Genomic DNA, 27971 nt, shown 5'->3' on the forward strand with positions numbered 1-27971 from the left:
AATAATTCAAAGTTGATGTTAAAGTCAGCATATTACCAGATTAAATGAGATAATTTTAATCTATTAATAATAGACTATTAATATAATCATATTTTTATAGAGGCAGAAAAAGTCAGTTAAAATTCACAATCTTTTTTGATTAAATAACACTATTAAAAATTTAAAACTAAGTGTAAAATAGAAAGCTTTTTTTTAATAGCAAAAAAAGAAAGATACCTATTAGTATTGTTTATATTTAATATTGCATCAAAGACCATAGGCAAGGAAGAAAAAAACATGCAAACAGGAAAGGAAGAAATAATCTAACATCCATACATTTGACTGTATGTACAGATACAGTTTCTACGTATTCTAAAGATAAATTAATATAAAGCAACAAAATTTAAGGTCGTTGAATAAAACATTAACAAGAAGCCACTAGAAATAACATTTTAAAAAATATCATTTACAATAGGATAAAAAATCAAATACTTAGAAATTGTTCTGGCAAAATTTCTCCAGAGAAAGCCTGTACAATTTTAATACGAGATTTAAAATTACTTGAATCAGTAAGAGGTAGACCATATTCTTGAATTAGAAGACTTGAAATTGTAAAGATTCAGTTTCCCCCAAATTGAATGCAATCCCAATCAAAATTCCAATAGGATCATTTTTCTTTAACTTCCAGCTTGCTCAAAAATATATATGGAAATACAAAGAGAGAAGAATAGTCAAAACACTTTTAAAAGAAAACAAGGTAGCAGGATTGTTCTGCTATTTAGAAAATCTTGAAGTAGGCTGCAGTGATTAAAACAATATGGCTCTGGTGCAAAAATAGACAACTCTAAAACAGACAAATATATGCTTTATGACAAAAAGCAGTGGTGGTAAGGATGAGGATTTCAGTGTTACTAGGACAATTAAACACGCACATGGAAAATATAAAATACAATTTAACCCTCCTTTATACAATATACAAAGATCAAATCCAGGTGGATTATAAATTTATAGGAGAAAAGTAAAATAACAAAACTTCTAGAATAAAGGATAATGTGTTCATGATCCCAGGGTAAGGAAATACTCCTTAAACAAGACACAAAAGGAGTAACCTTAAAAAATGGCAAATTGTTCTATATTAAAATAATTTTATTCATCAAAACACTCTAGTAAAGGAATTAGAAGTCATGCTACATAGTAGGAAGATAGTTTTATAACACATATCCCTGAAAAAAGGACCATCACAGAATATATGAAGAACTACTGCAATTAGCAAGAAAACCCCAATAGAAAAATAAGCAAAAGATCTAAACAGGAATCCATAAAAGATGGTATGTGAATGTCCATAGATGAATGAAAAGGAAACGGTATTTGGTCTTACTGGCAATCAGGGAAATGCAAATTAAAACCACGATGAGACATTGCTACACGCCTACAGATTAAAAAGCCAAAGACTAACAATATCAAGAATGTGCAGCAAGGATGTACTGGAATTCTCATACACTGCTGGCAAAAACGTGATATTGTACAATTATTTTGTAAATTGATTGGGATTATCTGGTAAAGTTAATGGCCATGTTTTAGAGGCAGCTTCTATACTTAAGATGGTCCCAGTAATCCTCACCTCTGGCATTCATATTTTCAGGTCATTCTCTCCCCATCAATAAGGGCTGGACCTAGTAGCTGGCTTCTAATGAACAGATTATGGCAAAAGTGATGAGATGTCACACTCAAAATTATGTTTAAAAGGCCTTATCTTCCATCTCACTGGATCATTCTGATGAAGCAAGATGCTATTTTGTGAGCTGCCCAAGGAGAGGTCCACATGACAAGACACTGCGAGGACAGCTTCTATTGACAGCACACAAGGAAATGGGTTCTGCCAACAACCACAAAAGTGAACTTGGAAGCAGATTCTTCCATAAGCGAGCCTGAGTTGACTACATCCTTGTAAGAAAACCTAAGCCAGAGAACCCAGCTAAGCCATAGCCAGATGCCAGACCTACAGAAACTGAGATAATATTGTTTTAAGCCACTAAGTCTTGTGCTAACTTGTTACGCAGCAGTAGTAAACTAGTACAAGCATAAACCATGCGAGATTGTCTATATTAACCCAACACCACAACTCCCTTCCACACTGGAGAACAAAGCATTCTCTTTCCTGCATAAGTTGCAGGTTGTTCTTCATGTTATCTCCTTTGAGCAACACACATATGATAAATGGTCTAAGTCCCCAGATTTCAGTCCTTCATCCTCTCCTATCTGTATGAACTCACTTTGGTGATCTCAGCCAGAACCATGGGTCTTGAAGCTTCTCTGGCCATAGCTTCCCCCATATCTGTTGTAGGAACTGTATCCTCCTAGTTGGTCAGCTCAAAACCCTTGGAGTTTTTCCTCAATTGCTAACAGAGCTCATCCAATCCAATGGTTCATCTAAGCCAAAGAAACTCTCCGGTTGTATTTCTAGAATATATCTAAAAATCTGACCACCTTTACCATCTCAAATGCTACTACACTGGTTACCACACTGGTTCAATTCTTCACCATCTCATATGGAAGACTGAAATACTTGAGTTCGTCTTGCTGGCATCTATACTTGTCCTCCTACAATTCATTCTCACCAAGTACAAGGTTAATGCTTTTTAAAATAAGTCAAATCCTGTACTCTGCTGCCCAAACCCATGGGATAGCTTCCTGTTTCAGAGTAAAGTCAAAGTCCATTTGTGGCCCACCATGGCACAATGGGGTTATACAGATGTGGTTTCTACCTGGCCTTTCCCCATCACCTTTCTGACTTCATCTCTATGGCTTTCCTCTTTGTTCCCTGTTTGCAAACACATTGGCCTCTTCACTCTTCCTCAAACACACAGGCATGCTCCACCTTACAGCCTTCACATAAACTATTCCCTCTTTTCAGCAGCTTTTCTCAAAGGGAGTTCTGCCAATCATCCAGAGGGCTCATTCAGTGGATCTAGGGTGATGCTTGAGAATATGAGCTTTTAACAAGTTCTCAAAAGATGCTGCTGGTGTAAGAACTACACTTTGAAACCACTGCCCTGGGACATCCATCATCTATAATGTATTAAATTCTTCACTGTGCCTTTAGAATAATAATAGTTATAAACTCTCCTGAGAAGAACTGTGAAAATAGTCACTACAATTATTTCATGATCAGTAGAACTCCAGGTGAAAAAGATTGTGAAACATCTTCAGGACTAACTCTCCATCTTCAAGTCTTTGCTCATACTGGCTCCCTAATGATACTGAAGTAGCCTAGTTTGCCTGGGGAAATACCTGAGGTTTACTGTCTCGCACTAAGGAAAATGAAGACCTGACACACAAGGTGTAGGTTTCAGAGTGGAAAGTTTAACAGGTAAAAGACACACAAAAAAGCTCCCCCATGTAGAGGGAGGGGGATTCCGAATGGATCTCCCTGTTAGCAGCGGGATGCAGCTGGTTTTATAGAGGGCCTTGAAAAAGTGGTGTCTGATTTGCATAAGGTCCAGGTTATTGGTTGGATGAGGTGTGATATTTACATAGCCCTCAAAGAGGCTGGCCACCCTAATCTTTATTATACAAATGGGGTTTCTGCCAGGCCAGCGCCATGACACCCACACATGTGGTAACAAGGAAAAGGGAAGAGAAAACCTCCATGTTGGATGCTTCCAACACAGCCACCGGCATTCACATAAGCAAGCTTCCAGCTTGCTTGTCTATGATTGCAGCTTGATTTTTCAGGCCGCTTTTTGTTAGAAAACAAATGACTTGGAGGCTGCCTTTTCATTAAAAGAAAAGCTTTACCAAAGACTCGTTCCCTCTCTAACTTCCTAAATAATTTCTTCTTAATGCCTATGTTAATATCTACTAAGGTGATTATTTTAATAGTGTGGTTTCTCCCCACCCCTGTTTTCTCTTTACTCCTCTTGCCTTGATCTCCTTTTTTTCCCACAGAACGCATGACCTAACCTGCGGTGATTTTCTTACCTGTTTATGGTTTATGTTCTCTCCCAACAAGAATGTAAAGCCAAAATGAAGGGATCTTTGTTGTTTTATCGCAAGGGCTAAGCAGGCTTTTTGAATATGAATCAAACATTTCAATGAAGAATTAATTGAATCCTTTAATTTTCTCTGCAAAATAAAAAGTGATTTTTCAAAAATATGCCAACTATATGTGTTCACTGAAAGACAGCATAGTAGTGGGGAAAAATAAGACTCTTGAGCCAGATAAACCTGAATTCAAAGGTTAGTTTCACTATTTACTAGCTAAATGTTTACCCAAGGCTAATGTCACTAATACGGTTTGGATATTTTATCCCCTCCGAATCCCATGGTGAAATGTAATCCCCAGTGTTGAAAGTGGGCCAGTGGGAGGTTTGTGGCTCATGGGGCAGATTCCCTCCTGAATGGCTTGGTGCCCTCCCCAGGGTAATATGTTCACATGAGAGCCCGAAAGAGCCTCCTCCCTCTCTCTCTCTCATTCCCTCTCACTGTGCAAGACCCCGACTTCCTGATTTGCCTTCCACCATTATTGTAAACTTCCTGACTCCTCATAGGAAGCCAAGCAGGGGTTGGCACCATGCTTCCTGTACACACTGCAGAACTGTGAGCCAAATAAACCTCTTTTCTTTATAAATTACTCAGCCTCAGATATTTCTTTATAGCGATGCAAAAAATAAAAATAAAAATAAACAGAAAATTAATACCAAGGAGTAAGGCATTGCTATAAAGAGACTTGAAGATGTGGAAGTGGCTTCAGAACAGGGTAACAGACAGAGGTTAGAAGAGTTTGGAGGGCTAAAGATAGGAAGATGAAGGAAAGTTTGTGACCAAAATGTCAATAGAAATATGGGCAGGGAAGATCAGGCTGAAGAGTTCTCAAATGAGGAACTTACTGGGAATTGGAATAAAGGTCACTCTTGTTGCTACTTAGTGAAGAGCTTGGCTGCATTGTGCATCCTAGGGATCTTTGGAAGGTTGAACTTAAGATGCCATAGGGCAGGCATCCCCAAACTACGGCCCGCGGGCCACATGCGGCCCCCTGAGGCCATTTATCCAGCCCCCCGCCGCACTTCAGGAAGGGACACCTCTTTCACTGGTGGTCAGTGAGAGGAGCACAGTATATGGCAGCCCTCCAACGGTCTGAGGGACAGTGAACTGGCCCCCTGTGTAAAAAGTTTGGGGACGCCTGCCATAGGGTATCTGGCAGAAGTTTCTAAGCAGCAAAGCATTGAAGAAGTGCTGTGGTTGCTTTTAACAGCCTATAGTCAGATACAGAGGCAAAGAGATGACTTAAAATCAGAACATATGTTTAAAAGGGAAGCAGAGCATACAATTTGGAAAAGTCAGCCAGGTGCAGTGGCTCACACCTGTAAATCCCAGAACTTTGGGAGGCTGAGGTAGGCAGATCAACCTAAGATCAGAAGTTTGAGACTAGCCTGGCCAACATGGCAAAACCCTGTCTCTACTAAAAATACAAAAATTAGCCAGTGTGCTGGCACATGCCTATTGGTCCCAGCTATTCTACACCAGAGGCGAAGGCAGGAGACTCACTTGAACCCAGGAGATGGAGGTTGTAGTGAGCTGAGATCATGCGACTGCACTCTAGCCTGGTCAACAGAGCAAGACTCTGCCTAAAAAAAAAAAAGAAAAAAAAATTGGAAAAGTCACCACCTGGCCCTATGGTAGAGAAGGAATCCAAGTGGCGTGAAGCATCCACTTCAGAGATCAGCATGAATAAAAAGGAGCCAAGTGCTAACATCCAAGAGAATGGGAAAAAGGCCTCCAAGTCATTTCAGAAATCTTTGAGGCAGCCCATTGCATCATAGACTAAGGAAGCCTATGGGAGAAGAATGGTTTAAGGGGCCAGGCCCAGGGCCTCACTGTGCTATGCAGCCTCAGGGTATTGCTCCCTATATGCCAGCCACTCTGGCTCTAGCCTTGGCCACAGGCACCCCTTGGACTGCCTCTGCAGAGGATAAGTCACAAGCCTTGGTGGCTTCCACATGGTGTTAAGTCTGAAAGTACACAGAATGCAAGAGTGAAGGAGGCTTGGCAGCTTTCGCCTAGATTTCAGTGGAAGTATCAGAAAGCCTGGGTGTCCAGGCAGAAGCCTGCCACAGAGACAGAGCCCTCACAGCAGCCATTACCAGGACAGTGCTAAGGGGAAATGTGGGGTTGGAGGTCCCCCTGAGGAGCTGCCACTGGAGATGGCCTAGTGAAGCTGTGGGAAGGCAGCTGCCACCCTTCAGACTCCAGAATAGTAGAGCCACTGGCAGCTTACATCCTAAGCCTGCGAAAGCTCCAGGCACTCAACTCCAGCCCGTGAGGACAGCCACATGAGCTGTACCCGGCAAAACCACTGAGGCAGAGCTGCCCAAGGCCTTGGGAGCCCATCCCTTGTACCAGTGTGTCCTGAATGGAGGACATGGAGTCATAGGAAATTATTTTGGAGCTTTAAGATTTAACGAATACCATGCTGGGTTTCAGACATGTGTGTGGCATGTTTCCTTTTCTCTTTTGGCCAATTTCTCCCTTTTGGAACGGAAATGTTTACTCAATGCCTGTTCCGCCATTGTGTCTTGGAAGTAGATAGCTTGTTTTGATAATATAGGCTCACAGGTGGAAGGAGATGTATCTCAGATGAGCCTTAGAACTTGGGACTTGATGTTGGAATGAATTAAAACTTTGGGGGACTGTTGGGAAGGGTAGATTATATTTTGCAGTCCAAGGAGGGCATGAGAGTTGGGGGCCAGGGTAGAATGATATGGTTTGTCTATCTATCTCCTCCAAATATCATGTTGAAATGTAATCCCCAATGTTGGAGGTGGGGCCATGTGGAAGGTGACTGGATCATGGGGGCAGATCCCTCATAAATGGCTTAGTGTCATCCTCTGGGTGATAAGTGTGCTCTCCCTCTGAGTTCACACAACATCTGGTTGTTTTTTAAAAACTGTGAAAATCCCACCCCACCCCCTGTTCTTGCTCTCGCCATGTGATGCACCAGCTCTCCCTTTGCCTTCTGCCATGACTGTGAGCTTTCTGAGGCCTCACTAGAAGCCAAGCAGATACTGTCACCATGCTTCCTGTACATCCTGCAGAACCATGAGCCAATTAAACCTCTTTTCTTTACACAGTACCCAATCTCAGGTATTCCTTTATAGTGATGCAAAAACTGACTAGTAGTCACCTCTGTGGGACTTAGTGTCTTCACCTTTAAAATGGTGATAATAGTAGGTGAAAGTTAGAACTAGACAAATGCATACAAAACATCTTGCACAGTTCTTTTGACTGAAAGCATGGTTAATATTACTTCCCTTTTTAATTCTCACTTCCTCTAGCTCACATTTCACGTAAAGTGCCAGTTATTTAAACAGTCCTTTTAGTTCTAGACAGAATTATATACAAAGGCACACTTAAAAAAAAAAAAAACTAAATTAAAGACCTCTAATGATTATAGGTAGAACTCCATTTTAAAACCTAACATAAAATCCTTTGCCTAAACTTCCCTCAGTACCCTCAAGTAAAGTTTTCCAACATATATCAAATATAATGTAGAATAAGGATAGTACTGAGGGAATGTGTTCTCTTTCCGGGTCCACAAGGGGGCGTAGGTTTAAGGGCAAGAACTTCCCAGTGCCATGCCCCAATGCCCATCTCTCTCCATCCAGGAGATTTAACAGTTTTTAATTTTCGCAGGCAGGGGAAGAATCAAAGTCAATCACTCCAGCCAAAGTTCTAAGGAACTCCTTTCATTGGCCTGGGGTCTTAGAGAAGGTGGAGGTCTCTCCCAGGTTAAAAGCCCCCTTCTTCCACACCCCTTCGGACTCCATGTTTGGGTCCCCTTCCATGAACACTCCCTTCGTGGAAGCTGTCTTTCTCTCCCCTGGATTTCCCCTCTGGAGTCCCCTTCTACTATCTTGTGGAAGCCTGTCTTCCCCTCCAAACTCCGTCTCTCTCTCAATTCCCTTCCACTCAGTGTGGAAGCTGCTTTCCTCTCCTGGATTCCATCTGTCTGGATTCTCTCACTCAGTGTGAGAGCTCTCCTTCTCTGGTTTTCCCCCTTCTGGGAACCCTTCTCACGCAGTGTGAGCGGCTTTTCTTTCCCTCACTCTGTCAGAGCTAGCTGTTTCTTTCTTCTTCTCCTGTTTCTTCTCTACATAAATAAATCACTTTCTGCAAACACTTGTTGAGTCCAGTATTTTACTTTACGAGCACACTGTGCCATGGTACCTCTCCCATTCTTGAGAGAGTGAAAGACCAAGACCAAGAACCTGGAGAAACATCCTCTCAGGGGAGCTCAGGGCTCCCCTGAACCCCCAAACCCAGAAATAGTACTTTGTTATTTTACTGGTACTGGGAAAGTATTTCAAATTCAGCTCCTATAAATATTAAAATCGCCACTGACAATGTTCATCTGTAAATGTGTTTCTCAAGCAACATGCTGCTTGAGTTTTAGTGTTCTCTTTAAATGGACCTAAACCCCACTGTAAAACTGCCTAACCAAAACTAATGTAAGAAAATCTCACATTTTTTATCAGGAGTATTTGGGAAAAGAAAAATAATTTTACAAATGTGAATATTCTAAGCCTACCTACTTGAGATATAAATGCCCTGTACAAGAACAAAGGAACAATAACCATTTTCACAACTGTAGTGAAACACACGTAGTCATACCATTCATGCTGCACACTCATGCATGACCTGATATTGCTGAAATAGAGTCTTTATTTCTGAACATTCCAAAACAGCAGTGTACACAGTAACAAATATTTAGTTATATGCCATAAGAAAGCATTCATTAGTGCAAATGGATTTTGTAAAAGGTCTATCAAAAAGATTTATTTGCTTTAAAATGCATTCATTTCCAGAAGCTTTGTTAATAAAACATTACAGTTTCATCCTTTGTAATAAAGTATTGAAAAATCAATTGTGGTACGGTAGCAAACATTGCAGGTATTAAGTGCAATGAGCTCGTGGTGTCATTATAAATATGAAACCCATGTATGACAATAAATTAACAATGAAAAAGACAAGACCATTTAACGCTGCTGTCTGGCTATCTCCTTGCAATGCTTCAAATTATGTTGTGCTCATTCAACACAAAATTATGTCTCTCAAACCGCATGATGTATTTTTGCTGATATATCCCTAGAGCTAAAAAAATAGTACCTTACCACAAAAATATTTTTATGGCACAAAAGTTAAGTTGTTCCATAGTGGTTCACATAGGTGTAAAAAGAAATAGGCACAAAAAATAAAATTCCTGTAAACTATAAAAAAGTAAATTTCAAAGCATACATTATAGAACCTAGTTGTCAATATGTAATGTATTAAAATACAGAACATGTAATGGAAAGATGTTTAGAACATGTAAGTAAATTGAACAAGTTACTTTAAAAAACTCATATGGCAAAGCATTATTGATACATCTCAATTCTCTCAAAAAGTATTCAGGTACAGAGCAGTTCTACAAAAACTTCCTAGATCTAAGTGTCACAATACTGCAACCATGGGTTTGAGAATGTTGCAGTATCTCAGGCAAATATTTAAGTGCAATAATTAGTCTCTGGTGACTGGTCCATTGAGAAACAATGCAGTAAATATATTAAAACACAAAAGGGAAAGAATATCCCAACACCCACTGTTACCCAGCCAGCTAGGTAACACAACCCTCATTTTTACTTCTTTCCCATTTTTCAAGGGTACATAAAACTGCATCAGTAGCAACCATCTCTCCAATTTCCATCCCTCAGAGTGCTGAGTGAAGACAGAGGCTTTGGAGGCTGAAGAAAACTAAAAAGAGAGAAGAAAAACAGAGAGAGAGAGAGAGAGAGAGTTTGTTAATAATACTGTGTGTCACATCACTTACTTTGACCTACTCTACCATCTATACTCCTTCACTGTAGTGATGATAAGCCATTGGTACTATCCCAAGTGTACCTTGTGGTTCACACTTACGAGTCTTTTCTGCATGCATATCTCCCAGAGTTCCAGTTCATGGCCAAGTGTCATGCATGCTGTATGTGCACAAGTAAGTTTGCCACATAAATAAAAGTGACCAATACCCTTAATAAAACATATTTTAAAATAAGAAAAATATAGACTCCTGGCTAGAAACATGGCCTAAAGACATAAATGGTTACTCTGTTGAATACAAACTGCAAATGAATATGAAGAAATCTTCAAAACCTTACTAGTAATGGAAGATTTGCCTATTATATTGGCAAAACATTAAAAAAAATTATTTGGCTGAGTCCGGTGGCTCACATCTATACTCCCAATGCTTTGGGAGGCTGAGGCAGGAGGAACAATTGAGGCCAGGCGTTCAAGACTAACTTGGGCAACACAGCAAGACCTTGTCTCTACGGTTTTTTTTTAAATTTTTTCATATTATCTGGGAATGATGGTATGCACCTATAGTCCTAGCAAGGCAGGAGGATCACTTGAGCCCAGGAGTTTGAGGTTACAACAAAGTATGACCAACACCACTCCACTCCAGCTTGGGCAACAGAGCAATACCCTGTCTCTAAAAAAATAAATAAATAATTTAAACTAAAAAAAAATTGTTAAAAAGAATGATAATACCCAGTGTTTGCTTAAGTTTGGGGAAATAGACCATCTCATATAGTCTAGCAGTGACAGCTTTTCCAAGAGTTTAGTTTGGAGGCACATATTCAAGGATAAATGGTCTAAAATAACCATATGCATCAAATAATGTGATTTAATTCAGCCATCAACATGACGATACAGTTCTGCATTTACAAAGCAGAATAAGCCAAAACTTACTGAACAAATAAACATGTACCAAAATGATTTCTGTCTCGGTAGCAAGATTATGGGTCAGTCTTTACTTTTCTACTTTTCAATAGTTTCTGTTTTTTAAAACTTGTTGCTGATCTGAGCATCTATGATTACTAAGCAAAAAACAAAACTATTTATATATACATAAATGCATAAAGACAGAAAAAATTACTTGTTCCACCCCTTTTAAACTTTTACTATGCTCCTTCTCCTCCTTCATATCCTAATTTCTTGTAAGAGTTGTCCATATTTACTGTCTTTATTTCCTCATGTCCCAATCTCTCCTCAAACCACTTTTATGAATTTTCTTTTACTATAAGACACTCCATGATATCCAGTTCAAGAAGGGTACATCATGACCAAGAGCTAGGCTAAAATGGCCTCTGCAAGTAATCTGAAACTTTGAAGGGAAAAAAAATTTCTACCTGGACCATACTGAACTTACCAACATAAGCTGATAAATCCTCAGCTGAATGTCATTAAGATGCTTTTTAAAACACAAATGTGTGGGAAGAGGGTGTGCATGTGCACATACACCTGACACATTTTCCATATTTTGATTAAACATGACTAATCAACAAATATTTGAGATCCTACCCATATTGGGCATAGTTCTTGGCATCAGGGATACACAGCAATGAACCAAAAAAAAGAGTCAACTTCCCCCCGCCCTACAATTTTTCGATAGAGCTACCACCTGAGCAAAGACCTGAAGGAGACACAGAGCAAGCCATGCTAGTAACTTGGGAGCAGAAAGCTACAAAGCTCTGGAGATGGAGCTTATTTGGTAAAAGTAAAAGCAAAGAATGTGTCAGGAGTGATAGTGATGAGGGAGTATGACATCAGAGAGAAGGAGACCCGACCCACACAGGGATACCCATCACTTTTCAAAGGGAGGAGAGCACCAGTCAGGCCATAAAGGGTAGTGACTTACTAAGGTTAAACTGAGCCAAAGGAAAGGTCAGCATGTATCTGGAGCAGTTTCTAGTTCCAAACAGCAAATGAAGTTATACAAAGATTCTTACCTTCTAACAGGTTGTGCAATTTTGCTTCGAGGCAGGTTACTCCCATTTATTGCCAACGAAGGTCTTGGGAGTGCACTGCGACCCATTATCCCAGAAGCTGCAGCTTTGTTTGGTGTGGGGATTCCTGTGTTGGAATACAGCTGTAAGCCATTCGATAAAGGCATGTTACTGCTGCCTTGAACGGTTGGACTCACGTAGGCTGTGGCTTTAAGAGGTTGTCGGACAGACACTGGGAAATGCCCCACACTGTGGACTCTGTGCTGAAGCTGTCCCGGTGATGGAACTAGAAGAGAAAATGATATTCACGTGAGGAAGCTTCTACCACTATCTAACCTAGGAAATGTGTGTTATTTTCAGAAGAGCCCATTATGCCTGAGAGTACAATATACACGGGAGGAGATAAATGGAATATAGGTTCCAGACAGCACTGAGTCGTGGAAAATTCTAATCCTTGACAAGGATCTCCTTCCATCCATCAGCCACATTTTAGAGTGGCTGACTATATGCAGAAACCAGTTCTAAGCACAGCCGCCTTTCCTTTACAAATGTGATGATCTCTGAGTTCTTATAAGACAAAGTCTCCCCTGCTTGCTTCCAGACATTAGGATTTCTTGATGCTTGCTGTGATGGTGGATCCATGAAAATAAAATGAGGAGATACTTTAATAGTTGTAATTATAGAAGACAGAGGTGATATCTGTAGGTACAGTTTATTACAGATATTTCCTTAAATAATATTCATTATGTCATTTATCTATCTCATTGGGTTGCTGGATATTATTACATTTAAAACAGCAGCAAAACCTATAAAATGAAGGGAACTGGGAACTCTCTGGGTAAGAACCCTTAAAAATTTCATCAGTATGCTGACCCAACTTTGTGTATTACTTCACATTAAAAGGTAACAAACTGTTAGGCAGAAGCTTTTAATTTTTTTTTTTTTTTTTGAGATGGAGTCTCACTCTGTCACCCAGGCTGGAGTGCAGTGGCATGATCTCTGCTCACTGCAACATCTACTTCCCTGGTTCAAGGAATTCCCCTCCCTTGGCCTCCTAAGTAGCTGGAACTATAGGCATGTGCCACCACGCCCAACTAAGTTTTTTGTATTTTTGGTAGAGACAGGGTTTCACCATGTTGGCCAGACTGGTCTCAAACTCCTAACATCAGGCAATCTGCCTGCCTCGGCTCCAAAAGTGCTGGGATTAAAGGCATGAGCCACTGCGCCTACCCAGATTTTAAATTTTGTAATCTCTTTCTCCAAGGAAAATAATTAATCAAACTTAACAGAAACTTATGCACATAATTCTGCCTATTTACTAACTACCCAAGCCTTTACTGCCTAGTACCTGCAACATAGTTAAACATGGACATAACCTGTTTTCTAAAACAGTTGAATTTACTTAATCACAAAATATATGATAAATACCTTTTCGAAGTAAATATAAGATGGAAAAAAGACCCAAAAAGGTATCCATGGTTTCATTTGTTTACCATCTCTTGAAAATATTTCCTTAAAAAATAGTTTATCCTTAAGTTGTTTTTCCTTAAAAAAATTTTCTCAAGTATACAAGATAAAATCTATACACAGAAATACAGATACATGTGTTATTAAAAAGATAACACATTATGATCAAGAAGGTTTCATCCCAGGGATACAGAAATGGTTTAACAAGGTCAAATCAGTAAATATGATACATCACATAAACATAATTAAAAGCAAAAACTATATGATCATCTCGTTACAAAAAAAAGCATTTGATACAATCCAGCATCCATTTATAATAAAAACCATCAAGAAAATAGGCATAGAAGGAACTTCAAAGTAATAAAAGCGATATATGACAAACCCATAGTCAACATCATACTGAATGGGGAAAAGTTGAAAGCATTTCCCCTGAGAACTGGAACAAGACATCCTTCACAAGGATGTCCACTTTCACCATTTCTAGTCAACATAATACAGGAAGTCCTAGCCAGAGTAATTATAGAAGAGAAAGAAAGGATATCCAAATTGAAAAAGAGGATGTCAAACTGTCACTGTTTGCCAATGATATGATTGTATACCTTCAGAAAACCCTGAAGACTCATTCAAAAAGGTCCTAGATCTCATAAATGGATTCAGTAAAGTCTCAGGATACAAAGTCAATGTATACAAACTCAGCAGCACTGCTATATACCAACAATGACCAAGCTGAGAATTAAATCAAGAACTCAATCCCTTTTACAACATCTGTAAAAAATAAATAAAATACTTAGAAATATATATACTTAACCAAGGAGGTGAAAGATCTCCCCATGGAAAACTAAAAAACACTGCTGAAAGAAATTACAAATGACACAAACAAAAACACATCCCATGCTCATGGATTGGAAGAATCAATACTGTGAAAATGACCATACTGCCCAAAGCAATCTACAGACTCAATACAATTCTATTAATATACCATCATCATTCTTCATGAAACTAAAGAAACAATTCTAAAATTTACATGGAACCAAAAAAGAGCCCACATAGCCAAAGCAAGACTAAGCAAAAAGAACAAATCTGGAGGCACAACATTAACTGACTTCAAATTATACTACAAGGCTATAGTTACCAAAACAGCATGGTACTGGTATAAAAATAGGCACATAGACCAATGAAACAGAATAGAGAACCCAGAAATAAACACTAATGCTTACAGCCAACTGATCATCAACAAAGCATACAAAAACATACATTGGGGAAAGGACACCCTATTCAGTAAATGGTGCTGGGAAAACTGGCAAGCCACATGTAGAAGAATGAAACTGAATCCCCTCCTCTCGCCTCATATAAAAATCAACTCAAAATGAATCAAATACTTAAATCTAAGACCTGAAACCATAAAAATTCTAGAAGATAATATTGAAAAAATTATTCTGGCCATTGGCTTAGACAAAGAAATCATGACTAAAATCCCAAAAGCAAAGGCAACTCAAACAAAAATAAATTGAACTAAATTAATTAAATTTAGGGACCTAATTAAACTAAAATAGCTTCTGCACAGCCAAATAATCAGCAAGTAAACAGACAACTAACACAGAGTAGAAAAAAAAATTGCAAACTATGCACCTGACAAAGGACTAATATCCAGAATCTATGAGGAACTCAAATAAATCAGCAAGAAAAAGAAAAAAAAAGATAAATAATCCCATCAAATAGTGGGCAAAGGGCACGAACTGAGATTTCTCAGAAAAAGATATACAAACAGCCAACAGACAAATGAAAAAATGCTCAACATCACTAATCATTAGGGAAATGCAAATTAAAACCACAATGAGATAGCACCTTACCCTGCAAGAATGGCCAGAATTAAAAAGTCAAAAACAATAGATGTTGGTGTGGATATGGCAAAAAGGGAACACTTCTACACCGCTGGTGGGGGTGTAAATTAGTAGAACCACTATGGAAAACAGTAAGAACATTGCTTAAAGAACTAAAAGTAGAATTACCATTTGGTCCAGCAAACCTACTACTGAATACCTTCCCAAAGGAAAAGAAGTCATTATTTGAAAAAAAGACACAGGCACATGCATGTTTATAACAGAACAATTTGCAACTGCTTAGAACCAACCTAACTTCCCATCGACCAATGGGTAGATAAAGAAAATGTGATATAACTACAACAAAAAATACTACTCACCCATAAAAAGAAACAAAGTAATATTTTGCAGCAACTTGGATGGAGCTAGAGGACATTATTCTAAGTGAAATAACTCAGGGATGGAAAGCCAAATATCATATGTTCTCACTCATAAGTGGGAGCTAAGCTATGAGGATGCAAAGGCATAGGAATGAGAAAATTGGACTCTGGGGACTTGTGGGGAGTTTTGGGAGGGTGGTGAGGGATAAAAACCACATATTGGGCACAGTGTACCCTGCTTTGACAGATGCACCGAAATCTCAGAACTAAAGAACTCATCCATGTAACCAAAATCTTAAAATGTAACCACTAAAGAACTCCAAAAACAAAAACTAGCTATAACCAAAAAACTACTGAAATAAGAAAAAGAAAAAAAAAAATGAAAGCTGATGCATGTATCTAGTCAAAACACTTTATAAAAAATAAGATCTGTATAAGATTCTGCCTTAGGTATGCTCCCATTTAGCTTTGCCACACAGCAAAGTTCTCATGGTTGAAAAATCATCTCTAAGATTCTTTCTAACCAATTCTATAATTCCTGAAATTGCTAGTTTTTAACCATGCAAACTTTTAATATACTAGTTCAGCAACTGTAACAAGTCCACTGCACTAACACAAGATATTAATAATAGGGGAAACTAGGAGGATACAGAGGGTGAGGGATTATATGGGAATTCTCTGTATTTCCTTTTTAATTTTTCTATAAACTGAAAACTGCTCCAAAAAAGTTAATTTTTAAAAAACCTTCAATACATGAATTTGGCTCAATTTCTTCTGAAGCATAATTTACATAAAATACATCTTAAGTCTACAGCTCAGTGAATTTTCAAAGTGAAAATGTTCTTGTAACCACTGCTCATATCAAGATAAAAAGCATCACCAGCACCTTACAAGGCTCTCTTGTAAGTCAATGAAGGACTATTCCACATTAATGGATGAGAAGACTTAATATTGTTAAGATCCTCCAAAAATTGATCTATAGAATCAATGAAATGCCAACCAATTTCATTTGAAATGAAATTACAGAATAATTTATTCAGGAATAGGGTCCTATTAGTCCTATTCTCTCTCCTACACATTATATATATATAATATTTTATATATATAAAATATATATAACATTTTATATATAAAAATATATTTATATATTATATTTATATATATAAAATGTGTAGGCGAGATAATAGGACTAATAGGACCCTATTTCTGAAAAAAAAAAAAAAAAAAACCAAAACATATATATATATAATGTGCAGGAGACAGAAAATATATATGTATTATCCTAATAGACTCCTATTATCTCTCATATATATATATATATCTCGTACATTTTTCTAGCACTCAAATCTGCTATTAATACACACTGAGTTGGAGTCAACAAAAATTCCTAATCATTAACCATATTTGCTACTCTCAAAACTGTATTTCTCTCATCATACACGTATGCTATTGATTTTGTTTCTTTTTTCAAGACAGGGTCTCACTCTATCTATTGCCTAGGCTGGAGTGCAGTGGTGCAATCTTGGCTCACTGTAGCCTCAGCCTCCCAGGCTCAAGTGATCCTCCTACCTTGGCCTTCCAAGTAGTTAGGACTACAGGCATATACCACCAGGCCTGGTTAATTTTTGCATTTTTTGTAAAGACAGGGTTTCATCATATATATATATATATATATATATATATATATATAATATATATATATTATATATATAAAATATAGGAGAGATAATAGGACTCATATATATACATATAATGATAGGAGAGATAATAGGACTCTTATTAGGATAATACATGTATATTTCTCTCTCTCTCTCTCTCTCTCTCTCTCTCTCTATATATATATATATATATATATATATATAAAACCACCCTTGATTTTTAAAAGACATATAAGAAAAACTAGTTAAAATTAATAGGCATAATTTGAATTTTACAAATGATAAAACAAGACTCAGAAAAAAATACTTACCTTTCCAAAGAGTTTATGGTTAAGAAAACACCCAAAACCAGGTCTTTGACTACAACTGTGTTCTTCCTCCTACACTTGCAGCCTTTCCAACTCTCTATGCTACCTTTGTTCTTTCTGGAAAGCAAAGTGTTCCAGAACTAGAAATTGTCATGATATGAACTTAGAATGCATAAAGAACAGTGGTTTAGATTGCTCTTAAATGAGAGAAAATAAGAGTATAATCTTAAGATTTAAAACAAAAAGTTATGAGAGTCTTCCTTCTACTACACATTAACATTCTTCTTGGGGGCTTTCTCTTATTATGCTTGACTTACAAATGATGATTTTTCTATTTTCCTCATTTCTTTTACATGCATGAATTAGAATTCTACTACAAAGAAGACGTTCCCCTTTTTCTATGTATTTATCCAATTAAGTATGAATCATGCATATTTATTTTATTTCATCACTTATAATTCATTACTATAATTATTTTCTCTGTGGCTCAAACTGCCCCAAATTTGGCCATTGGGAGGTTCCTTCAACTTGGCTCCTGTATCCTTTTCACATTTTCCCATCATTTTGGGGGCACTTCAATCAAAGCTGAACATTCTTTGCAGTGTACATTCTATTTTGGGACGTACATTTTTCTAGCACTCAACTCTGCTATTAATACACACTGAGTTGGAGTCAACAAAAATTCCTAATCATTACCATATTTGCTACTCTCAAAACTGTATTTCTCTCATTGTACACTTACGCTATTGATTTTGTTTCTTTTTTCAAGACAGGGTCTCACTCTATCTATTGCCTAGGCTGGAGTGCAGTGGTGCAATCTTGGCTCACTGTAGCCTCAGCCTCCCAGGCTCAAATGATCCTCCTACCTTGGCCTTCCAAGTAGTTAGGACTGCAGGCATATGCCACCAGTCCTGGTTAATTTTTGCATTTTTTGTAAAGACAGGGCTTCATATTGCCTAGGCTTATACACTATTTATTTTTGTTATTTAGATATAGAATTGTATATTTCTATCAGCTAAATTTCTTCATGAAACATTTGGCCCATTGTCCTGACCTCCTGACATATTAGTCCTCTTAGTTTCTACCATTAGCAAATTTCATAGGTTGTTTCTGCATGTTAATACGATCATTGATTCTTTAAAAGTTCAAGGCTTAACACAGAAACCTGTGGCATTCATTCATTCATTCAACCATTCACTCAGAGTTCCTTGTGTTCAGGTGACGCGTCAAGAACAGGGAACAAAAAGTCGAATAAATAATGGTCCAAGCCCAGAGGGAGCTTACAATCTAATAAGGAAAACAAATATATTGATGGGAAAACATGGTACATGGAATAACAGAGGTAAGCACCAAAAATCTAATCCATTCTAGCATTGTTTGGGGAGTATTTGAGAAAGTGTGTTAGGATGATCAAGGAAGCAATGAAGACTTCCGAGGGCATGGTATTTGGACTGTATTAGAAAAGTCAGTAAGAGGAAACTGAATGAAGAAGGAAAAGGAAGAATGCTAGGCAGAGAGAACAGCACATGGAGCTAGAATATCACAGCAGTTAAAAGCATACTCTGGGGAGTAACCAGATCTAGGTCTGCTCTCTGCTTTTCTACCAGCATGGCCTTGGACAAACTGTTCCTTAACCTACCAAAACTGTTTCCTTTTCCACAAAATAAGAATGGCAGTAGAAGCTAATTCACAGAGTTGTTGGTAGAACTACCCAAGATAATGAATATGTTAGTACAGTTCTTGGTACAGGATAAATGATGCCACTTTGTTGTTAAGAACTAAAGCATCATGAAATGAAAGACCACTGCATGTTAGGGAAATACAGCTTGACATCCAAAACTAAGTTTGAGGGAAAAGGGCTACAAACCATTTCAGATGCAGACTCAGACAGCCGGTTGATGACTCTTGGCCAGTACACTCAGTACATGGCTCAGGCCTCCCAAGTTTGGGCATTTTTATGAATACTAGGACTATGACCTTGTGCCTTCCTCCTAGAGGTCACAGTAAGACTTAACTGCCGCAACCCATATAGACAGCATAAATAGGAAAGGGGGGCGGATACAGAAGCAGCACATCCCAAAATAAAGTGAAGACACACAGCACTAGGCCTAATGCTCACTGCGTTGCTCACTGCTAGGTAAAACATAGAAAGTTAGTAACAGAATGTGAGAAACTAAAACAGATAAAAACTACTTTAGACATATTAAAATATAACTTCATTTAAAGGGAAAAAAGACAAAAGTATGCATGGGTGAAAGACAAGACAAAAGTAATGGCTAGACAGAATTAAGTGTGCTTATTCAGGCAGAGAGCTAGAAAGAAGGATATGCAAAGAAAAATATTTTTGTATGATGAGTGGATAAATCAATCACCATGGAGTACTTATACTATCCTTGGATATAAAGAACTACAAACAATTTACTATTATTACAAAATTAACAGTTTAGTATATGTGCTGTGAAGCGAGCACTAAAAAATGAACAATTTACTATGATTAATTGATACCACAGGCCCTGGTAAAAATACTATTCAACTTTAATGGTGAAATAAAAAATAATAATAAGTTATAGGACAAAGAGAAAAGTTTAGTGCGCTTGCAAGTAAATATAAAACAATGGAACAGATATTTTTCTTACAATTAAAAATTATAAAAATTATACAATATATAATTATATGGAATAATTATACTCACTACAAGATTGTATTCTTGAAATTCCATTTCCAGCTCCATGCAAGCTTGAGTCAAAACTCTGACTATTTCGCACGGTGACTGGAGAACTAATGTTGCTACTGACGGCAGTTGTACTTGGCATCCGGGCTAAGTTAGGCATACTTCTTCGGAGCTTATCTGGAAAAGAATTTTACTAAATTAAAAATGACAAATGTTATGCAACCAAAATACTAGCTTTCAAAAGCAAATAAGAAAAGTCATATTGTGCTCAATAATATATAAAAATGATTATGTCCTGATGATCAAGCTTTCTGACTTATTATACAAGAAAAAGCACTCCCCATCGAGAAGGGTTCCACCAAATAAACATATGTGATGGCTACTACTGAGTGTCAACTTGACTGGATTGGAGGATGCAACATATTGTTCCTGGGTGTGTCTGTGAGGGTGCTGCCAAAGGAGATTAACATTTGAGTCAGTGGACTGGGACAGGCAGACCCACCCGCAGTCTGGGTGGGCATCATCTAATCAGCTGCCAGCATGGCTAAGATAAAAGGGCAGAGAACGGGGAAGAAGTGGACGTGCTGAGCCTTCCAGTCTTCGTCTTTCTCCTGTACTAGATGCTTCCTGCCCTCGGACCTCGGACTCCAAATTCTTCAGCATTTGGACACTTGGACTTACCCCAGTGGTTTCCCAGGGCCTCTCGGGCCTCTGGCCACAGACTGAAGGCTACACTGCTGGCTTTCCTACTTTTGAGGACTTGGGACTCCAGTGGTCTTCCTTGCTCCTCAGCTTACAGACAGCCTGTCATAGGACCTCATCTTGTGATTGTGTGAGTCAATACTCCTTAATAAACACCCCTTCATATATACATTTATCCTATTCATTCTGTCCCTCTAGAGAACCATGACTAATACAACGTGTAAAAAGACAAAGGGACTAGATAATCAGTTAGCTATTTGTTCCTATTCAATAAGTGGACAAAAATATATTTAAAAAGTTAGAAAATAATCTTACAGCCATTTAATTTACCAAAACAACGCTAGAAATTAAGTTACATGCTTCTTTAATGAAAAAGAAACCTAGAAGAATCAAAACCAAAATTTACTGAATCTTTTGCTACCATATCAAAATGGAACAACTTAATAAAATTCAAACTTGAGATGTCTTTAAATATCCACTAATCACATTAACAGGACCACATTTATCTCTGAAAAGTTTTAACTTTCATGAGTATGCCACCAAATGTGTGGAGATGAAAAAAACCAAGAGAATGCTTCAATATTTTGGACTTGCTAAGCTCAACTTTTGCCACCAAGAGGCAGCAGAGAGTCACAGACAGATCTCAATGTTGAGCTGTGAAATAAGCCAGTCACAAGACAGCAACTATGAAACAGTTTTTTCATGATCAATACACATCCCCCCAAAAACTAAAGTACCTATGTCAGGTCATTTAAGCATATATGTGAAATGCACAGATGAGGAAAAAAAGCATAAATGTTAGTAGTAAGCCATAACTAATTCAAGGACAAAATTAATTCAAGTATTGAAGTCATTTCTTTCTCCCCTTCACACACTACCCCTTCTACATTACTTAGATCCATAAACTGTAGCCCTGTTCAGTATATCACCTAATCCAGAAGCCTAGGAATCTCTCAGGATTCACCTTCTCTTTGCACCATACTTTCCAAGTCCTGTTAATTCTGCCTCAAAAACATTTAGTGAATCTTCCACTGCCACCTAGTTCTGACCTCATTATTTACCACCTACATTTTCACAAAATCCTCTTAATTGGTCTCCATGTACCATTGTGTCTTGTTTCTCCAATCCGATCTCCCGAACAGCTGATCCCACTTTTCCTAGAGCACAGAATGCAGCTAGTCACCCACTTGCTGAAATCCCTCCAACTCCAATTTCTCCCCTGCTCCTTTCTTCTGAAAGCCCAAGCTCCTGAGCACAGCCTAGATGAGGCCTTCAAGGCACAGGCTCTTTATACGTCTCCAGCTGGCCTCTCAGCCTGCTCCCCAAACACAGAGGAGAACTCTCTCATACCTATGAGCATGCTGGTCTCTCCACGTGGACACCCACCCCGCGCTTTGCAGAAGGAACAAATGAACAAGGGAACAAATACTTATTGTGTTTACACTAAATGCCAGGCACTCTATGAGCTGTTGGGGATACCACAGTGTATTAGGCAGATACAGTCCTGAGTCCCATTTATAGTCAAGATTTATGGTCTAGGTTTATAGTCTAGACCAGTGCTTCTCAATCCTTCCCCATGCCACCACTGATCCTAAAGAGAAAATCTAAGATAAATTTAAACTTAAAATTAAATGTTCTCCCACATAAAATAAATATTAAAGAATAACACTTTGATAGGGGTAAACCACGGAAGATCATAAATCATTTTAATATCTAAAATTTGTTTTACCCCTCCAACTTATAACATAGTTTGATATTTATTAATATATACCCCAAAAACACTAAAGTGCACATATCAGAGCACTCAATCTTATGGTCACTTTCTGTTAAGCAAACCCAGAAGATAAGAATATACTTGAATATTAATTCAAAATGCATTCAAGTCAAAATCAAACTCAACTCTTCTTATCCCACCTTCATAAACTGCTCCTTTGACATTACTAATACCCACTGAATGTTGCCATATCCAGCAATTTTTGCCCCCTTAGGGTGGAAAAGACAAAAGATTAAACAAGCATAAGTATACTTAGATGATATGTATAATAAGAAAGCATAAGAAATTGTCAAGTGTGCTATGGTAGAAAGTGGAAAAGAGTATTTTATTTATGTGGTTCTAATACTTTAAGAATGGGCACAATTATCCCCACCATGGAGAAGCTTTTCTATGTACTTCCCAGCGGAGGTATCTACCACTCACACACTTCCTTACTTTCTCTGCATAATTCTAGAGTAAGGATGCTCAAATATTGCCACTGACTGTTCAATTCCTTGACAATTTTCCTCATTATCTTCTTGAGGTCTATTTTTAACAATCATATGTCTCATATTCCCAAATTCCTATTAAAGTTCCCAGCCTCACACAGCAGGTACTTCATATGTCAGCAAATATGTGTATGTTTTGGCAGACCGTGTGCAGAGAGAGGAATGAGAAGGATTCATCTCTACATAATCTTAGTAGCCACATCTAGATCTTTTGAATATCATAAAAAGTAGTGTAAAAAAGTCATCCTCTATCAGTACTAGACTATTTTCAATATATATTTCCAATTATATATTTTTAAGCAGCAGGGAGGCACAGGAATATAACCATATGCTATTGAGAAAATTAATTGAATGTCTATATTTCTTTTTAAAATCTCTATTTACTATCAAAGTTTTCATACATACAGAAATGTTTTAAAATAGTATCAAACAGCTGTCTGTTTTCCATCTGGCTATACTGGTTGGTTCCATTTTGCTATATTTAATTTATCTCCACATATACATTTGTTTGCTCTGCTAAACAATATAAAAGCTTCAGACACCTAAACACTTTAAATGCAGCATATTGATCTCCTAAGAATGAGAAAATTCTATAGAATCACAATATTGTAATCACATGTAAACAAATTAACAATATCATATTATATATGATAATCTGCATACAAATTTTTTCAGACATCCCAAGAATATCTTTCATAAGATTTTTCCCCTAAACCACGATCCAATCAAGGTCCACGTGCTACACTTGGTTATGTCTCTAATATGTGTTAGTCTTTAAAACCAATCTTTACTCATATTTAAGCAACAAGTTAGTTTCACAAAGCTTTAATCTTGAAATATGCTCTTTAAAATAAGGTCTTCCAAGCAAAAATATTTAGGACACTATCCCGCTTGGAACGAAGCTGTGATCTCCAATTTTGTCACACCATCTGGAAATGAGGTACATTTCCTGTCAAACAGTGTGAAATGTTTTAATAACCACATATACTTTAAAGTTCAGGGAACCAAAAGTAATGTTCTATTTTTATCTTCATAAGAAATCAGCAGTTTAATCTTCAAGGACTGAGATGCAGCAGGAAACTGGAAAAATGGACCAAGAAAAGAATTCAAATGAGTTTGCTCACATTAAAGAGGCAGCAAGACTCACCATACTATGAACAAAGACTTGGGAATCTTTAGGACTAAAAGAGACCCTCATTATCCACCAAACAGAAAGACCTAGGCATCCAGTCAGCCCAGGGTCCAGGGGAGGCCCTCATGATAATAAAGACTACATCACGCCACCAGTAACCCCTGCCATACCCTAGAAATTATGGGAAAATCGGTAAAGATTCTATAAGTTTAGTCATTTTGATATTTAACAAGTTATTCCAGATATGCTTCTTTTAATTCTATGATTCCCAGAAATATCCCAGAAAGTTTTATGAGCCTTCTCTTTAAATCTGGGCAGTGTAGGAAATATGAAAGCAGAAAATATTAACATACATTTCTAGTTTATTCTCAATTATTTAAAAATGAATCAACAGTTTAACAATTATTTTCACCTATCTATATTAATAATTTAGAAAAATATTTGATAGATTAGTTTCAAAGTGACCATTCTTATTTCACAATTTTGCTCAATATTCTACGGTAACAAAGGCAGACTAGAACATCTGAATCATATGATAATAAAAGTTTTAAAACAAAAGGGAAGAAAACAACCTTTATTCAGCACATCTACTCCAGGCTCCAGGCAATGGAACTAACATTCATTATTTCATTTACCCCTTATATTTAGGTGGAGGAAATGTGTACCAGATGGGTTGGTGTGAAATTATATCTAGGTTCCTAAGAGATAGATATGATCGTCTCCACATTTTAGTTAAGGAAACCAAACCTGAGAGAGCTGAGAAACTTCTCAGCGTTGCTTTTCAGGGTCTGCTGGACTTCAGAGCCTCTGCTCTCAACCATTAAGCTAATTAGTCAGAAGTCACATCCAGAAAATTGCCTTTGTATTCCATTTTACTTGTATTATGAAAACTAGACATTTTAGGCAAAATAAACCTACCACGAAGGGACCTAAACAGTGGTATGTCTCTAGTTTCCTGTGAAGAATATTCCAGCATAGGTTTCACAGAAACCTAATCCTTTTCAGACGGCATTTGATGGAAGTGAATACCACTTTTCTGAGGTGCAACAAACAGCTGAGTGGAGGAAAATGATACTATTAACAATATCAATCAAGATGCAGCGCTAGCATCTGCCTGAAAACTTGAGTACGATGTTCTGAAACACTCAAGTATATTTTAAAAAAAGCTTTAGAGAAATGACTCTAGGTGTCCTGTCTCGATTTTAATAAGATGCTATGACTTCCACTAAGCATATGGAATACATTGTCTTTCTGATGCTATGAACTTGAATATGTTAGTCATAATGACATTTTTTTTTTTTTTTGAGACGGAGTTTTGCTCTTGTTACCCAGGCTGGAGTGCAATGGCGCGATCTCAGCTCACCGCAACCTCCGCCTCCTGGGTTCAAGCAATTCTCCTGCCTCAGCCTCCTGAGTAGCTGGGATTACAGGCAAGCGCCACCATGCCCAGCTAATTTTTTGTATTTTTAGTAGAGACGGGGTTTCACCATGTTGACCGGGATGGTCTCGATCTCTCGACCTCGTGATCCACCCGCCTCGGCCTCCCAAAGTGCTGGGATTACAGGCTTGAGCCACCACGCCCGGCCATAATGACATTTTTTAGCCACCACTCCTTTAAACTTGAAATCTCAAGGTAGTAAGAGAAATTACGAATATGAAATTTTAAATATTTTCAAATGATCTCTCAATTAGCATCAGCATGAATTACACAAGTACAAAGGAAGAGAAGGTAAAAACTAAATACATGACAATGGCTGATCACTAATACAACATTTACATTTGGCCTAGAGATATTTTTAAAGAACATTTGATCACTTCTGGGCCCAACTTTGAGAACTGGTAATATATAATGATTAAGAACCGTAATTGTATAACTATAAATTATTTTTAATTGATTTATCTCTCCATAATATATAGAATTTGTGTGTGAGAGTCCAGGTGATCATTAGTACAAAAACATACCAGACTTAGAATATTACATGATTGCTTCCCCCATAGTTCTTGCAAGTCAGAGTCTAACTCCTAGGACTGTGGAAAAAAGATAAATGATGAAGAGACAGAAAAAGTATGAAAGAATGACACATACAACAACCGACCATGTTGACAAGACAGACCAACTTCCCATTACCATGCCGAATGCTAATGGAAAGCAGCCTCCATGTTCCTGCTACTACACAGATCTTAATCTAGGTGTCAGGAGATTGGAGGGAAAGATGCATCCCAAACTTCCCTAAATCTGGCTGTGTAAGAGCAGCATCCTCTCCAAGCATTATCTTTCATGCTTACATCACTCTGTGCTAGGGATAGGTAGTAAGAGACAGAAGGTTGTACATAAGGTGAGGAATGACACAACTCACAGCCTTTGCATCCATGGGCTTGACCACAAACTTCTCAGCTTGCACAACCCTGCCTGTGCCACAGGCACCAGCAGCAATGCAGAGATGCTGCACATTTATAAGTCATTCTGAGCCAGCTATGTCATGGAGGTTTTCTTGAAGTTGTGAGTTTATAAATCTGAGATATGTAATCAGAAGCCAGTCAATTAGAGATGCAAATTTAGACCAAACTGAGGAGGTCTGGAGGATGAATTTAAATCTGGGAAGCATTTACCGATTATCTGTATTTCTCTTAAAACTGTTCCTTGGCTGGGCATGGTGGCTGTCATCCCAGCACTTTGCGAGGCCAAGGCAGGCAGATCACTTGAGGTCAGGGGTTTGAGACCAGCCTGGTCGACATGGTGAAACCCTGTCTCTACTTACAATACACACAAAAAAAGTTAGCCAGGCATGGTGGCACGCACCTTTACCCTGGCTACTTGGGAAGCTGAGGCAGGAGAATCTCTTAAATTTGGGAGGTGGAGGTTGCACAGTGAGCTGAGATTGTGTCACTGCACTCCAATCTAGAGGACAGAGCCAGACTCTGTCTCAAAAACAAAAACAACACTTCTTGACCACATAGTAAAGATCAAAGCATATCAAATATCAAAAAAGCATATAACCTACCTCCATTGGTCCTATTTGGTTGCTGATCTGGAGTTTGGGCTTGAGGTGAATAATACTGTTGCTGCTGGTAATTATTTGAAGGAAAATACTGGGAACTGGGGCTCCTCCTACACTCCCGAATGCTGGAGAAAGTCTGTGAATGAGGAATTCCTCTTTGGAAAGGGGAACATCTTGGAAGACGAGGCTGAGGTGGTGGCAAGTGATCAAATTCCTCTTCATCTTCCAGACTGTATCGGTCATATTCTTGATCACTACATGTCCCTTTTTTTCCTGAACTCAATGACACACTGGAACTATGTCTTGATACAGATGCTGAAGTAGAAGCATAATCCTGCCTGAGACCTATAAAATAACAAATAGTGCTCTAGTGTATTTTGATCTAGCTAACATTAAGTTATAATTAATCAAATATTAGAGGAAAAATTGTGGCAAACAGATTACGCACAGAGACTTATTATCTTGCTCTCAAGTTTACTAAATCCCAAGATAATAATCACATTTGCCTAATGAACAGATACCTAATATTGGACAATTCTCTTTTGCAAAAAGATTGCCCCAATGCCAGTGAAGATTATATATACCTGCCACAGCTCATTCATTCATGTCTATAAATTTCTCCAAATGATCCCTTTTCAAATCAAGAGTTATTTTAGAAGAGGAACTTAGAAAGAAATATTCATCTCATTATGAATAGTTTGCTATGAGTTAAAAACAATTAAAATCTTCAGGAAAAAAAAAAGTAGGCAGTCATTCTACTACCCATCCCCAACT

The 27971-nt window shown here is 37.9% G+C and overlaps 1 protein-coding gene across 5 annotated transcripts in view; it reads right to left on the reverse strand.

Annotated features, from left to right (window-relative positions):
• The window catches only part of SLAIN1 (SLAIN motif family member 1), an 89975-nt gene that overhangs the window by 19553 nt on the left and 42451 nt on the right, over window positions 1-27971 (reverse strand). For 3 of the 5 annotated variants that reach the window (XR_012514342.1, XR_012514339.1, XR_012514340.1), the window contains 4 exons: window positions 27201-27542; window positions 20124-20279; window positions 11802-12084; window positions 3961-9768 (listed from right to left, as the gene is read on the reverse strand). Coding sequence is in view for 1 of the 5 variants with exons in the window: in XM_010341646.3 (XP_010339948.2) it covers window positions 9693-9768; window positions 11802-12084; window positions 20124-20279; window positions 27201-27542 (857 nt within the window). In the remaining 4 variants the exon portion in view is untranslated. Of the gene's footprint in view, window positions 1-229; window positions 9769-11801; window positions 12085-20123; window positions 20280-27200; window positions 27543-27971 lie in introns of those variants that run through there. The other 2 variants (XR_012514341.1, XM_010341646.3) reach the window with 2 other exon arrangements.

The sequence above is a fragment of the Saimiri boliviensis genome, chromosome 16 (genome assembly GCF_048565385.1).
Source record: "Saimiri boliviensis isolate mSaiBol1 chromosome 16, mSaiBol1.pri, whole genome shotgun sequence".
NCBI classification, from domain to species: Eukaryota; Metazoa; Chordata; class Mammalia; order Primates; family Cebidae; genus Saimiri; species Saimiri boliviensis.